The sequence below is a fragment of the Chiloscyllium plagiosum genome, chromosome 11 (assembly GCF_004010195.1).
Source record: "Chiloscyllium plagiosum isolate BGI_BamShark_2017 chromosome 11, ASM401019v2, whole genome shotgun sequence".
Taxonomy (NCBI): Eukaryota; Metazoa; Chordata; class Chondrichthyes; order Orectolobiformes; family Hemiscylliidae; genus Chiloscyllium; species Chiloscyllium plagiosum.
In genome coordinates this window covers 58915275-58932151 of record NC_057720.1, presented here as the reverse complement: position 1 = coordinate 58932151, position 16877 = coordinate 58915275, and the positions used below count along the sequence as shown (strand labels likewise).

The following is a 16877-nucleotide window of genomic DNA, read 5'->3' as shown; positions in this document are numbered from 1 at the left end:
GATGAAAATGGAATGCATCTTCATGTAATTAAAATTAGTTCCAGCTTCATAAATAGGATTTGCAAATACATCATCTCAACCCCAGGCCATCACTGTCTCCTAGACACAGATGCTTCATCAATCACCTTTCCCTTGGGGTGTTTGCTGTTGTTTGGACAATGTTTAGTTCCATTCACAATTTCTTGTTAATAAAACCGTTCATGTCTGCATGCAGCATTATAATTTTATTATCAGTGTTTAGTCTTGGTGTCATTAATGGCAATAATATTCCTGCCAGGTAAGTACAAAGCAATGACTACCATCAAGAAGTGAGAGCATAACCCTTGATATTTGAAGACATTGCAATCATCAAAGCCCTTACTATCAATGTCTTGGAGTTGCAGGTGACCAGAAACTTAAGTTTACCAAGCATATAAGTACTGCAGCTATGAGAGAGAGAGTCAGACAGTAGTTCTTGAGTGCAGAGTTGCTTAGTCCCTTTCACCCCATAGCTTTCCATGTTGTTTTCATCTTTTCATCTTACTTTGACCAAAAACTTAATTTTTGAGCCATGTCAATAATGTGGTGACGTGCAGGTCAGAGGCTGCATATTCTGTAGCATATAATTCACTTCCCGATTTCTCAAAATCTGTCTGCCACATAGAATGGACAAATCAAAAGTAATGGAAAACTTTCAACTTGCCTGAATGGTTTTAGTTTCAACAACACTGAAGATGTTCAACACTATTATTAAAAGGAAGAGTTTAGAGGGATATGGGCCAAGTGCTGGCAAATGGGACAGGATGAGCTTGGGAATCTGGTCGGCATAGATGAGTTGGACCAAAGGATCTGTTTCTGTGCTGTACATCTATGACTCTATCAAGGACAAAGCAACCTGTTTGATTGACATCCTAACCACCACCTCAAATTTTCAAAAGATGTTGCATCATTGGTAAAGAGTGGGTGCAGTTTCGTAACTGACTAAAACTGGAATCTGCCTTTAAAATTTCTAACTAGTCTTCACTTCTGAATAATCAACATTTGTCATTTCCATACCCTTATAATATACTAGAAGCAAAATAATAATAAATAAAGTGGTTGGTCGATTTACAAAAGCCCCATGCTTCTGGAATCTAACCCATACTTGGGTGATCTTGCCATTCTACTTGCCTTTATCACCTTGATGACTGTTGGTATTTCGTATAAAACATATTCTTCTGAATTTTCAGAATGTCCATTCAGCAAGGAAGCATCACAGCTACTTCATCTGTGCCCAGGCAAGCTGAATCTGGCAGATCTCAGTGCACCGAAGACGAGATATTTTACAGAAACTGTAGAGCAGCTTACCTGACCGTATTTCGAACCAGTTTAGAGAATATCACTTCCAAAGATCAACTCTGTCTGGGTAAGGTTATAATTAAAACAGCAAATACCATTAAATAAGTTTTTATACTTGTATTTTTGAATTTATGTTTTGAAAACAACTGAACACCATTATACTGCAAGTTCTTTGAAGTGATACCATATTTATGTTAAATTGCTGTCTGCCAAACCTGAAAACAGCAGAGATTACTTTTGTGAAATAAAACTGTCAGATTTAAAGTTAAGTTCAAAATATTATAGGTAAGTTAAGTTATAGGGTGAACAGCACTTGAGGCTTAACATTTCAACATGAACAACTGGTATAATGCAAAAATGAAATGATTCAGATTTTGGAAATCTGAAATAAAAACATAACTCTGGAAATATTCAGCAGGTCTGACAGCATTTGGGGGGAGAGAAACTGTTAACTTTTCAGGTCCATGACGTTTTGTCAGAACAGCAGAAATCTATTAAAGGTAGTTCACATTATTAAAGCTGTAAAGCACATTTCAAATCTTCAATATGATAGCTAATAAATTATTTTTAAAGTGCAGTAACTTCAGGTTAGGCAAAAGTAATACAGTTCAACAAACAGAATATTAGATTAATTAATCATTGGTGTCGCTTAAAAGATTAATGATGGCTAGGACACCAGGAGAGCTCCTGATTCTTCAAAAGTACTGGCATGATTGCTTACGTCCAGCTGGGGCCTTAGTATAAACCTTATCCAAAAGACGGCTTACTTGAAAATCCAGTACTTTGTGAATATTGCACTAAAATGTTGACCTCGATTATGAATTTCAGAGCTGGGATAGAGTTTTAACCCAAGGTCCTCCATGTGAGAGTACCATCATTGAACAAACTTAACACCTGCTGCATGAGCCAATATATCACATTGAGCATTCTGTTTTTCCTGGGCATGTTAAATTTTTATGAGACTGGAATGCCTGTAATTAATGAACCATATAGTACCTCGCCATACAGGTGGAAAGTCATCAACCTGAAACTTTAAGTTTGTTTGTGTTTCCATATAAATGCTGAGTAATTCCAGAATTTTCTATTTTGGTTTCATGCCTTTTACAACTTAGGTTTCCACAGGAAACACAAGGATCATTTCAACAAGTCCTGTGGACAGGGACCATTAAACCACCTTTCCAAACTTTCTTTCCACCCATAACACCCATGTTTTTATTCTGTCTGTTTCTGTCTGTAAATGCTGATTGAGTGGGAGCTTATAAGGTGGTTGGAGTTTCAAGTAGTACAGCTATAAGATGATAGTTCGTAGTTGTTAGAATCTGTTTATTTGTAATAAATAGTAGTTCTTGTTAAGTACAGAAACTGATCCATGCTTTCTGTCAATCTAGGTCTAAAACATGTAAATTGGGGGATTCTGAGTACTTTTTAAAATATGTAACTTTTGAGGTGACCCAGCAATAGCAGGACTTGTTTTCCTGTGCTGAACTCCAGTGAGGTGTATCAATAAGAGCATCGATAAGAGTGACCACCACACAGTCCTTGTGGAGACGATGTCCAGTCTTCACATTGAGATACCCTCCATTGTGTTATGTGGCATTATCACCATGTTAAGTGGAATAGATGTCAGGCATGAAACAAATCTAACAACTCAAGACTGGGCATCCATGAGGCTCTGTGGATTGTCAGCAGTAGTAGAATTGTAATCCTGACACAATGTGCAATGTCATGGCTCAGTATATCCCACAGTCTACTGTTGCCCTTAAGCTCGGGGATCAACTCTGGTTCAACGAAGAGAGTAGAACGATATGCCAGGTGCAGCACCAGTATTTTCTGAAAATATGGTGACAATCTGATGAAGCTACAAAACAGTATTAACTATCTGCCAAACATCGTAAGAACTAAGTGATAGACAGAGCTAAGCAATTCATAACTAACTGATCAAATGTGAGCTCTGCAGTCCTGCTGCATCTAATTGTGAATAGTGGTGAACAATCAAACAACTCACTGGAGGCAGAAGCACCACAAATATCCCCACAGTGATGGGATAATCCAGCACATCAGTGCAAAAGTTAAGGCTGACAACCTTTCAACATCCTTTAGCCAGAATTACCGAGTGGATAATCCATCTTGGCCTCCCCCAGAGGTCCCCTGCAGATGCCTTGTCAGCTGATTTGATTCACTCCAGGTGATAGCAAGGAACTGCTAGAAGCACCAGATACTGCAAAGGCTGTGTTCCCTTCTAACATTCTGGTAATAATTTTGAAGATATGTGCTCAGTGCAGCAACAGTTCTGGCAACTGTCTACTATGTGAAAAATTTCGCAGGCATGTCCTGTACACGAAAAGCAGAACAAATCCACCCCAGCCAATCACCACATAATCAGTCTACTCTCAAGCATAAGTAAAAGTGATGGACAATGTCCTCAATAGTGCTATCAAGTAGCACTTGTGCAGAATAACATGCTCACTGACGTTCAGTTTGTTTTTCACCAGGTACTCCATTCCTAACCGCAAAGTCTTTGTTAACATATGGACAAAAGAGCTAAATTCCATATGATGGTTTAAAAATGTTTTCATTTTTTCTCTCATAGTACAATTTTGATGAAGAATCATCAGTCTAGAATGTTTCTTTCCATTGTTGCTGCCTGGCCTGATGAGTATTTACAGTTTTTCAGTTTTCAGTTTTTATTTGCTGTTCTATTTATCTTGTAACATTGAATTTTTTCTCGAATATCTGCACAAGGTTAGACAGATCTGAAAAGCATATGTTTGGCAACCATGATACATAAAATAATTAATCTGCAATAAAAAGAGTTTAGAAAGAGCTCAAAATACAATAACTATAGGAAAAAAAGTTGGAAAAGACTCAAATCATAATTCTTATCAAATTATAATTTACTTCAAACCTCTATGCAAAACAATGTTATTCATTTATAAGCCCATTACAATGGACAAAAGGAAAATACTGAATATTTTGAAAATCTGAATTAAAAAAATGCTGGAAATACTCAGCATCTATAGAGAAAATATTATATTTCTGTTCAATAACAACCTAAGTGGTGGGATACAAACTGTTTACAGAGAGATATCAATACTTTATTTAAGTTGGCAAAATGTTGGCAGATGGAGCACAATATGGGAAAATGTGAAGTTGTTCATTTTAGAAGGGGGGGAGAAAAGAAGAGAATATTATTAAAATGCAGAAAGGTTGCCGAAAGATGTCGCAAAAAGGGACTTGGGGGGTACTTGTGCATGTAAAAACAAAAGCTAGCACATAGATACAACAAATAATTAAGGAGCCTGGTGGAATGTCAGCCCTTATTTCAAGGGGTTGGAGTATAATAATGGGAAATCTTACTGTGACCCTGTACAAAGTGTTGATGGAGACCTCATCTGAAGTACTGTGAACAGTTTGGTCCCCTTTATTTAAGTAACAAAATTATTTCATTGGAGGCAGTTCAGAGCACATCCACTAGGATGATCCCTGGTATGGATGGATTGTCTTCGGAGCAAAGGCTAAACAGCTTGGGACTCTACTCACTGTAGTTGAGAAGAATGAGAGGTGATCTAATTGAAATTTATTGGACTCTTAAGGGCCTTGGCAGGGCACAAGCTGAGAGGATGATCTCTCTCATGGGAGAATCTAGGATCAAAGGTCATTATATCAGAATAAAGGAGTACTAATTTAAGATGAGACATGGAGGAATTTCTTATCTCAAAGAGTTGTGAATCTTTGGATATTCTTGCCTGAGAGTGTGATGGGGCAGAGTCTTTGTGTTTATTTAAGGTAAGAAAGATGGATTCTTGATCTGTAGGAGGCATCAAGGCTTTATAGGGAAAAGACAGGAAAGTGATTGTGAAGAATGTCGGAAAATATAATGATCCTATTGAATGGTAGAGCAAACTGAAGAAGCGGAATGGCTTAGTCCTGTTCCTGTTTCTTCTAATCTTATGGTCTTTCAGCAATGTTGACAAAAGTATTCCCTGCACTTTCTACTTTTATTCCACCACAGTAGACATCATACTTTGAATGTAAATAAGTTCTGAAATTAATGATGATGGAAGAAAAGTTAAATGGTTAGAACTGCTCAAAATTCAATGGGTTTGAAGGATTGCATGTCCCAGTTTTTTAGCATAATTTGCCGTTACTAAAATTCTTCAGTTAAGTACATCAGACCAGAGACTTGGCACTTCCACTGGACTTTATTTGAATTCATCTGAGTGATGGCAGCAATCGGACAGAGATGGTTCTGACTGGAATGTCTTCATATACACACTGATAAATTCTGCATCACTATGTAGTGTATTAATGTCATTTTGTTTCAGAAGTTGCTCAGGATGCTCATCAAGTAAATAGATTTGTCTGTGTTTCTACACTGGAATTGTCTTCTAATTAATTTAGTTATCTAATGATAGGCTATTTAAAAATGTAATTTAAAATAGAATTTTGTCTTTATTTATATGCTACTAATTAGATTATTTAAATGATTGCATAATTTGTTTATATCATAGTTCTCCAGCAGGCTGGAAGAAATCCTTCCGGGAAGACGCTTGAGAAGTACTGGACTCAGCATACCAAGAAATTAAACTTTGATGACTTTTGCGAGATTTTGAAAAATGAAAAATGTACAGGCAAGAGTGAATTGTTGAAAGCTTTCAAGAAGCTTGATTTAAATAGTGATGGCTACCTTACACATGAGGAGCTTTACAAAGTTCTCACTACTGTAAGTCTTATCTTCTTTTGTTAAAGAAAGTAGAATATATTTCCAAACCTCAAATGGTAACCAAAGGCTACCAAACTCGTCCAAATCTACAATTGCAAGATTAAGAATTTGAATATTATTTAAATTCATTACATGCCTCCTTAATGAATGTAAGCCAAAATGTGGGTGATGCCAATCCTTTGCCCAACATTGCTGCTCTTAGATTGGCACTTTGGGTTGTTGGAATGTCCCCCTCTCCAGCCACGTTGCGGCTCTACATGTTCTGATCCCAGAATTTGAGCCTGAAATGATATATGAAGTAAGTCTTCCCTTTCACCTATCCCACCTCTCAGATATGACAGCTTTTCTTTTTCTAATTTTATTTCTGCTTTCATGTTCTTCAAGATGCGCAATTTCGCAGACATAGGGGTCTCCCAATCCCTCATCCAAGTGATCCTACAACAAAGGTGTAAACAGTGACGCCTGATCTTCGCATTGCTCAATGTTCACAGACATGTACTCTGTAGTGAGGGGTCATTGGATAATAGCCAGTAAGAGAATTACTGGCATTTTTTTTTGTTTCCAACAAGTCCATGGTGTCAAGCCAATTGGAGCACCTGCACCATTTGAAAAACAGAATACTGCAGATGGTGAAAAGCTGATTTGATTTATTGTTGTCACATGTACTTAAGTACAGTGAAAAGCTTTATGTTGCGAGTAGTACAGGCAGGTCATAGCAAACAAAGACATGCAGATCACTGGGTGCTTGGACAGATGCGAGTTATTCAAGGTTATGGCTGCACAGGAGGTGGACAAAGCAAGATCAACATTTGCAAGATCAATATTATTTGAAGTTAGAGAGATCTGTTCAATAGTCTAATAATAGCACGGGAGAAGCTGTACTTGAACCTGTTGGTGCATGTGTTCAAGCACCATGTATCTTCTGCCTGCCGGAAGACATTAGAAGAGAACGTTACTGAAGTGGAAGGAGTCTTTGGCAGCCTTTCTATGGCAACAAAAAGTGTAAATGGAGTCCATGGATGGGAGGTTGGCTTCCATGATAGTCTAGGCTGTGCACACAGCCTTCTGTGGTTTCTTATGATCCTGTGCAGAGCAGTCTCTGTACCAGGCTTTTATGCATCTAGATAGAATGCTTTCTATGGTGCATCTGTGAAGGTTGCTGAGAATCCTTATGGACATGCCAAATTTCTTAACAGTCTGAAGAAGAAGAGGCTTGTGCCTTCTTGACCATCACAGCTATGTGGGAGGTCCAGGACAGATTGTCGGTGATATTTATCTTGTTTTAGAAACTTAACACTCTTAGCTCCGTTGTAGATAGGGGCGTGTCCTTTTCTTTCTTCCCGAAGTCAATGATCAGTTATTTGTTTTGCTGACATTAAGAGAGAGGTTGTTATCATTGCACCAAGGCACCAAGCACACTAGCTCCTTCCTCTATTCTGACTCATCGTTGTTTGATATCTCTCCTACCACAGTGGTGTTGTCAGCAAACTTGTAGGTGGCGTTTGCTCGGAATTTGCATACACAGTCATGGGTGTACATGAATTACACCAGGGCTCATCCTTGTGGGGGGGGGGGGGGAGCACCAGTGTTGAGGATTCTCGAGGAGGAAGTGCTGTTGTCAATCTTCACTGCCATCTGTGGGTCAGGAAGCTGAGGATCCAGTTGCAGAGGGTGGAGCCAAGACCTAGATGGCAGGTTAGGCAATATCAGTGGAGGGACAAACAAAGTTAACATTTTAAGTTGATCTTCAGAACTCCTTCAGTGCTGCTTCTGACTCATCGTAGAGTGCTGACCAACATAATAATCCGGATATTTGGTTTGATTTTCACAACACATATTGTGATCCATTTAAACAGAACCACTGTAGCAGCTGCCCTGAGTATTTTCTCAACTCCTATCACTGTTCGTCATGTATGGCGGGGAAAGGGAAGACAAGATGCCCGACCCTGACAAATTATAACGCAGAATTTTGCATCAAATAACCAGAATATTGGTTTGTTTAAATACAGATGTAATTTGCATGGCATTAAGCAAGTAGAATGTTGCCATGATGTCACAGGCCCAATGGAAATATTTGCTAGGTTTCTTAATGATCATGAAAAATGTAGTCATCTCAATATTTCAATTAAATTTGTATTCTTTTATTATAAAGTGAGCAGCTTTATTACTCTGTATCATCGTGCTGTATATGATGCAATGACTTGTATCACTTTCATTTCACTGCAGAATGGCGAGAGGATGACACATGAAGAATTGAAAATGATCATGGATGAAGCTGATATTAATAAGGATGGAAAATTAGATTATACTGAGGTATGACAACAGGATTGCAATTTTGAAATTTAATAATTCTTATATTTATCTTGTTTGCAATAGGATATCAAGCTCAGGATGTATTAGATATCTTGTTATATCCACCTTAGGAAAGTGTGCGCATTCTTCAGCCCCACCACTCCCAGCACTGGGTACTTTGCCACAATGGTTAATAATTTAATCAATATTCCCAATTTACCATGTAATTAAATCAGGTTTCTGGAAAATACTGACCTGATTCCAGTTCTTCAAAAGGACAATTATTTATTCCAAACCAATAAATACTAACCACAGGCAAAACAAAACTATTAGCGAGTTTTGAGAAGATCTTTTGCTCAGGTTGAGGTTCTGGATGTAGGTTTGCTCACTGAACTGGAAAGTTCATTTTCAGACATTTTGACACCATACTAAATAACATCATCAGTGAGCCTCCGAATGAAGTACTGGTGGCAAGGCCCGCTTTCTATTTGTGTTTAGGCTTCCTTGGGTTGGCGACATCACTTCCTGTGGTGATGTCATTACATGCAGTTATATTATTTCCTGCCCTTTTTCTCAGAGGGTGGTAAATGTGTTTGTTGATAGAGTTCCAGTTGGAATGCCATACTTCTAGGAATTCTTGCGCATGTATCTGTTTGGCTTCTCCTCGGATGGATATGTTGTCCCAGTCGAAGTAGAGTCCTTCCTCATCTGTATGTAAGGATACTAGTGAGAGTGGGTCATGTCGTTTTGTGGCTAGTTGATGTTCATGTATCCTGGTGGCTAGTTTTCTGCCTGTTTGTCCAATGTCGTATTTGTGACAGTTCTTGCAAGGTAGTTTGTAAATGACAGTTTTGCTTGTCTGTATAGGGTCTTTCAAGTTCATTAGCTGCTGTTTTAGTATGTTGGTGGATTTGTGTGCTACCATGACGCCCAGGGGTCTGAGTAGTCTGGCAGTCACTTCCAAGATGTCTTTGATGTAGGGGAGAATGGATAGGGTTTCTGGACATGTTTTGTCTGCTTGTTTGGGATTGTTGCTGAGAGTTTGGCGGACTGTGTTCATTGTGTTTGTAACAGTTCATGTGGGGTATTTTATAAATGACATTAGTTTTGTTTGTTGTCTGTATAGGGTCTTTCAAGTTCATTCGCTGCTGTTTTAGTGTGTTGGTGGGTTTGTAGACTACCATGATGCCAAGAGGTCCGAGTAGTCTGGCAGCCATTTCCGAGGTGCCTTTAATGAAGTGGAGTGTAGCTAGGGTTTCTGGACATGTTTTGTCTGATTGTTGGGGTTTGTTGCTGAGAAATCAGCGGACTGTGTTCTTTGGGTACCCATTCTTTTTGAATACACTGTATAGGTGATTTTCTTCTGCTCTGTATAGTTCCTCTGTACTGCAATGTATGGTGGCTCGTTGAAATAATGTTCTATTGCAGCTTCGTTTATGGGTGTTGGGATGATTGCTTCTGTGATTCAATATTTGGTCAGTATGTGTTGTTTTCCTGTACACGCTGGGTTGAAGTTCCCCATTATCTGTTCGCTCTACTGTGATATCTAGGAACGGCAGTTTGTTGTTTTCCTCCTCTTCAGCGACTTTTATGCCAGTAAGGGTATTATTGATGGTCTTGAACGTTTCCTCTAATTTGTTTCGTTTAGTGATGACGAAGGTGTCATCCACTTAGCAGACCCAAAGTTTGGGTTGGATGGTTGAAAGTCATTTTAAATCCAAGAGACTACATTGAGCAAGCAAACGCACTACTTGCAGATACCAACATTTACCAACAAGTGACGATAGATCCTACCCCACAACTAGAGAACCGAATCACAGCCCTACTCAAAAAGCTGGAGAAATAAATAAGACTGACTTCCAAAAAATGAAACCAGACGGTTCCGACACCCCATGCTTCTACAGATTACACAAAATTCACAAACCTGTAGTCCCCCTCAGACTCTTAGTCTCGCTACCTGGAACACCAACTTACAGATTAGCCAAGGAGCTACACCAAAAACTAAAACACTTAGTCAAAGACTCGGGCCAATCCATCCACTCCACCAAGAATTCCTGAAAACCATCAATGATGCTAAGATCGAAGAGGATGAAATAATGATGTAATAGCCCTGTTCACATCCATCAATGAAGAACATAAGACACATACACCAAACACCACCAACATCATCAGCAAGGGGAATATCGTCAAACTAGTGGACTTATGCCTTACCACCCACTTCACCTTCAACAACAAAACCTCCAGACAAACCAATGGAACACCCATGGGATCTCCTATATCAGGGTTCTTGGCAGAGACAGTAATGCCGAGACTTGAACAAACAGCTCTGCCAACCATCCAACCCAAACTTTGGGTCCGCTACGTGGATGGCACCTTTGTCATCACTAAACAAAACAAATTGGAGAAAACTTTCAAGACCATCAATAACACCCTTACTAGCATAAAATTCACTGAAGAGGAGAAAAACAAGAACAAACTGCCATTCCGAGATGTCACAGTAGAGCAAACAGCTAATGGGGACCTTCAAACCAGCGTCTACAGGAAAACAACACATACTGACCAAATACTGAACTACAGAAGCAATCATCCCAACACCCACAAACAAAGCTGCATTAGAACATTATTACAATGAGCTACCATACACTGCAGCACAGAGGAACTATGCATAGCAGAGGAAAATCACCTGTACAATGTATTAAAAAAGAATGGGTACCCAATGAACACAATCCGCTGATTTTTCAGCAACAAACCCCAATAAGCAGAAAAACACGTCCAGAAACCTCAGCAACTCCCCCTACATCAAAGACATCTCTGAAATAACTGCCCAACTACTCAGATCTCTTGGCATCATGGTAGCCCACAAACCCACCAACACAAATATAAACCAGCAGCTAATGAACTTCAAAGACCCTATACAGACAACAAACAAAACTAATGTCATTTAAAAATACTGTGCAAGGACTGTAACAGGCAGAAAACTAGCCACCAGGATACATGAACATCAACTAACCACAAAAAGACATGACGCATTCTCACTAGTATCCTTACGTACAGGTGAGGAAGTACACCACTTTGTCTGAGACAACACATCCATCCTAGGACAAGCCAAACAGAGACATACTCGAGAATTCCTAGAAGCATGGCATTCCAACCAGAACTCTAGCAACAAATACATTGACTTGGATCCCATTTACACCCCCTGAGAAAAAGAACAGGAAATGATGTCACCATAGGAAATGATGTCACCAACCCAAGGAAACCTAAACACATAAATAGAAAGCGGGCCACCAGCGCTTCATCCAGAGGCTCACTGATGATGTTACCTAGCATGGTGATGAAACATCTAAAAACGAACCTTCCAGCTCAGCGAGCAAACCTACATGGGCGGCACGGTGGCACAGTGGTTAGCACTGCTGCCTCACCCAGAGGCTCACTGATGATGTTACCTAGCATGGTGATGAAACATCTAAAAACGAACCTTCCAGCTCAGCGAGCAAACCTACATCCAGAACAAAACTATGACTTATTGATGTATAGTTCTACCAGTTGAAACTGTCACCACACAGATGCACACGCACTCGTAAACATAACTAATGTTATATGTAAATGAAAATCACTAAAGGAAACACAGTTCAATAGCAACAATCCATAGAATTTGCTTCCCAATTTACTTCTGTTGTCGATCCCCTTTCTGGAATCTGTCACTTCTTCACAAGTGGCAGTTAGTACATTAATTGTAAAGTCTTTGAATTGATTAAAGACAACAGTTTACAACAACTGGTGAGAGAAAATAGTTATTTTTGGTCAAGAATTTTTCTACCTCTGTAGTGTTCATACATGGCAACTGTTTAGCTACTCAGAAACCAATTTGATGACCTCTGGCATCTGCGACTAGTCACACTTAAAGCAATCAGCACACTGTTGCTGGCTGAAGCTTACTCTGAACATACTCTTGTGCCATTGCACCATGACTCATTTTCCTCATAAGACCGTAAGAAGTAAGGCCATTCGGCTCATCGAGTCCACTCTGCCATTCAATCATGACTGATGGGCATTTCAACGCCACTTACCCGTACTCTCCCCGTGTCCCTTAATTCCTTGCGAGATTAAGAATTTAATGTCCCAGCCTCCACTGCAATGATTTCCACAGGCCCGCTACTCTCTGGCTGAAGAAATGTCTCCTCAGTTCTGTTCTAAATTGATCCCCTCTAATTCTGAGGCTGTACCCACTGGTCCTGGTATCCCCGCCTGACGGAAACAATGTCCCAGCGTCCATCCTTTCTAAGCCATAAATTATCTTGTAAGTTTCTATTAGATCTCCCCTCAATCTTCTAAACTCTAATGAATACAATCCCAGGATCCTCAGCCACTCTTCGTATGTTAGGCTTACCGTTCCAAGGATCATCCGTGTGAATCTCCACTGAACACGCTCTCGTGCCAGTATGTCCTTCCCAAGGTGTGTGGCCCATAACTGGACACAGTATTCTAAATGGGGCCTAACCAGAGCTTTATAAAGTCTCAGTAGCACATCACTGCTTTTACATTCCAACCCTCTTGAGATAAACTACAACATTACATTTGCTCTCTTAACCAGATTGTTTATATATAGAGTGAACAGCTGCGGCGCTAACGCTGAACCCTGCAGGACACCACTTGTCACCAGCTGCCATTCCGAAAAAGAACCTTATATCCCAACTCTCTGCCTTCTGTCAGACAGCCAATCCTCAATTCATGTCAATAGCTCTCCTCGAACACGATGGGCCCTCACCTTACTCAGCAGCCTCCCGTGAGGCACCTTATCAAAGGCCTTTTGGAAGTCTAGGTAGATAACATCCACTGAGTTTCCCCGGTCTAACCTACTTGTTACCTCTTCAAAGAATTCTAACAGGTTTGTCAGGCATGACCTCACCTTACTAAATCCATGCTGACTTGTCCTAATCTGACTCTGCACTTCCAAGAATTTAGAAATCTCATCCTTAACGATGGATTCTAGAATTTTACTTACAACCGAGGTTAGGCTAATCTGCCTATAATTTTCCATCTTTTGTCTTGATCCTTTCTTGAACAAGGGGGTTACAACAGCCATTTTCCAATCATCTGGGACTTCCCTCCACTATTTTTTCAGCCACCTCCTTCAAAACTCTAGGATGTCACTCCGGGCCAGGAGATTTATCAATTTTTAGACCTTTTAGCTTTTCTAGAACTTTCTCTTTTGTAATGGCTACCATCCTCAACTCTGCCCCTTAACTCTCCTTGATATTACTCATGTATTCCACTGGGAAGACTGACACAAAGTATTTATTAAGTTCTTCAGCTATTTCCTTATCTCGCATCACTAGCCTTCCTGCATCAGTTTGGAGCAGCCTAATCTCTAGTTTTGCCTCTCGTTTGTTTCTTATGTATTGAAAGAAACTTTTACTACAATTTCTAATATTACTGGCTAGCTTATCTTCTTATTTGATCCTCTCCTTCATTATTTCTCTCTTTGTTATCCACTGTTTTTGTAGTCTTCCCAATCTTCTGATTTCCCAGTGCTCTTGGCCACATTATAGGCTCTCTTTTTCTCTAATACATTTCCTGACTTCCTTTGCCAGCCATGGTTGTCTAATTTCTTCCCACCCCCAACCCCAGGAAATCTTTCTTGTCTTTGGAATGAACCTGTATACTGTGTCATCCAGAAACCTTATAAGGGATATAAGGTTGCTCTACTGTCTTTCCCACTAGACTCTGCTTCCAGTCGATTTTTGTCAGTTCCTCTCTCATGCCCTTGTAATTACTTTTATTTAACTGTAACACCATTAAATCCCATTTTGCCTTCTCTCTTTTGAACCGCAGACCGAACTCTACCATATTATGATTGGTGCCTCCTAAGTGTTCCCTTTGAGATCTTTTATAAAGTCCGGCTCATTATATAGCACTAAATCCAGAATAGCCTGCTCCCTTGTGGAATCCATCAAAAGCTGTTCCAAAAAGCCATCCTGTAAGCATTCCATGAATTCCCTTTCTTTGGATCCAGTGGCAACAATATTCTCACAGTCCATTTGCATATTGAAGTACCCCATGACCACGGTGACCTTATCTTTCTGACATGTCCTATCTATTTCCTGGTACATCTTGCACCCCTGGTCCTGACCACTGCTGGGAGGTCTGTACATAACTCCCATTATGGTTTTTTGCCTTTGTGGTTCCTCAACTCTACCCATACAGACTCCACATCATCTGACCCTATGTCATTCAGTGCCATAGATTTAATTTCATTCTTAACTAACAAGGCAACTCCGCCCCATGTGCCCACCTTCCTGTCTTTTCAATGAGTTGTAAATCCTTGGATTTTTAACTGCCAGTCCTCGACCCCCTGCAACCACGTCTCTTGATGCCTACCACATCATAATCGTTTATGATGATTTGTGCTGTTAATTCATCTACTTTGTTGCGAATGCTATGAGCATTCAGGTAAAGCACCTTAATGGTAATTTTCTTATCCTCATGATTTCCATCACCTTTAGTAGTATGTCCTAAGTTATCCTTTCTTTTTGCTTCATTCCTAGTCTGCCTCGAACTTAAACCCTGCACACATGCTAATCTGCTGCTTATCTTCCTACTTGACTCCATACTCCCTATTGCTTTCGCTTTCCCTTACTCCCTGACTCACAAGTTTAAAGTCCTAGTCACTACCCTATTTATCCTTTTTGCCAAAACACTGGTTCAAGATCAGTTCAGGTGGAGACCATCCCATTGCTACAGACCACCCCAGTTCCAAAACTGATGCCAATGTCCCATGAAATGGAATCCCTCTTTCCCGCATCAATCTCTTAACGATGTGTTTACTTCTCTAATTTTCTTGTCCCTGTGCTAATTAGCACATGGCTTGGGCAGTAATCCAGAGATTCTAACCCTCGAGGACCTTTTCTTCCATTTCCTTCCTAGTACTTGATACTCCCCAAACATGTCCTCCTTCCTAGCCTTGCCTATGTTGTTTGTGCCAACGTGGACCACAACAACTGGAGTCTCTTCCTCCCGCTTCAATATCCTTTCTAGCTGGTCGGAGATAACCAGCACTCAGGCACCAGGCAGGCAACACACCGTGTGGGAATCCCGATCCGACTTGCAAAGGATACTATCTGCCCCCCTAATTATAGAATCCCCTATATCAACTCCTTGTCTTTTTGCTTCCCGCCTCTTTAATGGCCTTCTGCACCATGGTGCCATGGTCAGCTGGCTCATCCTGTCCACAGCCCTTTTCCTCATCCATACAGGGACCAAAAATCACATACGTGTTGGACAAGCTCAAGGGCTGAGGCTCCTCCACTCCTGAACTCAGAATCTCCTTACCTGCCTCACTTACAGTCACACCCTGTTGTTCCTGATCACTAACTGAATTTGAATTACTTAATCTACCCAACAGTTTGTAAAGCAAAAGTAAAAACACAACTCAACATGAGTTCCAGTAACTTGCTTTCAAAAGTGCAGCAATTCCTTCCTTAGTCTTAAAACATCCTCTTCCCATTCCAGTTCACAATCAAAAATAAACAAAAGAAAGAAGATATGGTCTTTACAATTTTCAGATCTTTTCAGATCTTTCCAGAGAGTATTGCGTTAAGATGAGTTTGGATCCATTGTTTTATATTCCATTGATTGTTCATCCCCACCACATACAAACAATAACATAGCACGGGGCTTTGGCCGTCCAAGCCAGCACCACCATATTTTGCCTTTCCATTCCTAAAACTGCCTTCACTTGCAATATCCATATCGCTCTATTTCCTTCTATTTCATGTATTCGTCCAGGTACTTCTTGAATGCTGGTATTGTGTTTGCTACCTCTACTTCTGGTAACACTTTCCAGGCACTCACCACTCTTTGTGTGAAAAACTTGCCTTGCACATCTCTTTTAAACATCTGCCCCCTCCATCTTGAACCTGTGTCTCTTATTAATTGACCCTTCCATTCTGGGGAAAAAGCCTCATACTTTCCATTCTAACCATGCTATTCACAATCTTATATTCACAATCTGTCCTCAACTTCCTGCTTTCCACTGAAACAAACCCAGTCTATTCAACCTTTCTTCATAGCTAATATCTCTCACACCAGGCACCATCCTAGTAAACCTTTTCTGTACTCTCTGCAAAGCATCCACATCCTTCTGGTAGTGTGGTGACCAGAATTGTACACAATATTCCAAGTGTGACCTAACTAAAATCTTTAAAACTTCACCATAACTTGTCTATGATTATACTCAGTGCATCTTTCGATGAAGGCAAGCATGCCATAAGCGTTTTTTACTACCTTATCCACCTATGCTACCACCTTCAGTGATCCGTGGACTTGCTCACCCAGATTCCTCTTTACATCAATATTTCTAAGGGTCCTGCCATTCACTGAATAATTTCCATCTGTACTTGACCTTCCAAAGCACATCACCTCACATTTGTCCAGATTAGACTCCATCTGCCATTTTTCTGCCCATGTCTCCAACTGATCTATATCCTACTGTATCCTCTGACAACCCTCCACACTATCGGCAACTCCACCAATCTTTGTATCA

General features: G+C 40.2%; 1 protein-coding gene across 1 annotated transcript in view; it reads left to right on the top strand.

The window, feature by feature from the left end:
- Positions 1-200: 200 nt before the first annotated feature.
- Positions 201-16877, top strand: part of efcab7 (EF-hand calcium binding domain 7) — a 97669-nt gene continuing 80992 nt past the window's right edge. The window contains exons 1-4 of the mRNA XM_043700107.1: positions 201-277; positions 1209-1384; positions 5829-6040; positions 8267-8353. Of these exons, the coding sequence (XP_043556042.1) occupies positions 201-277; positions 1209-1384; positions 5829-6040; positions 8267-8353 (552 nt within the window). The remainder of the gene's footprint in view (positions 278-1208; positions 1385-5828; positions 6041-8266; positions 8354-16877) is intronic.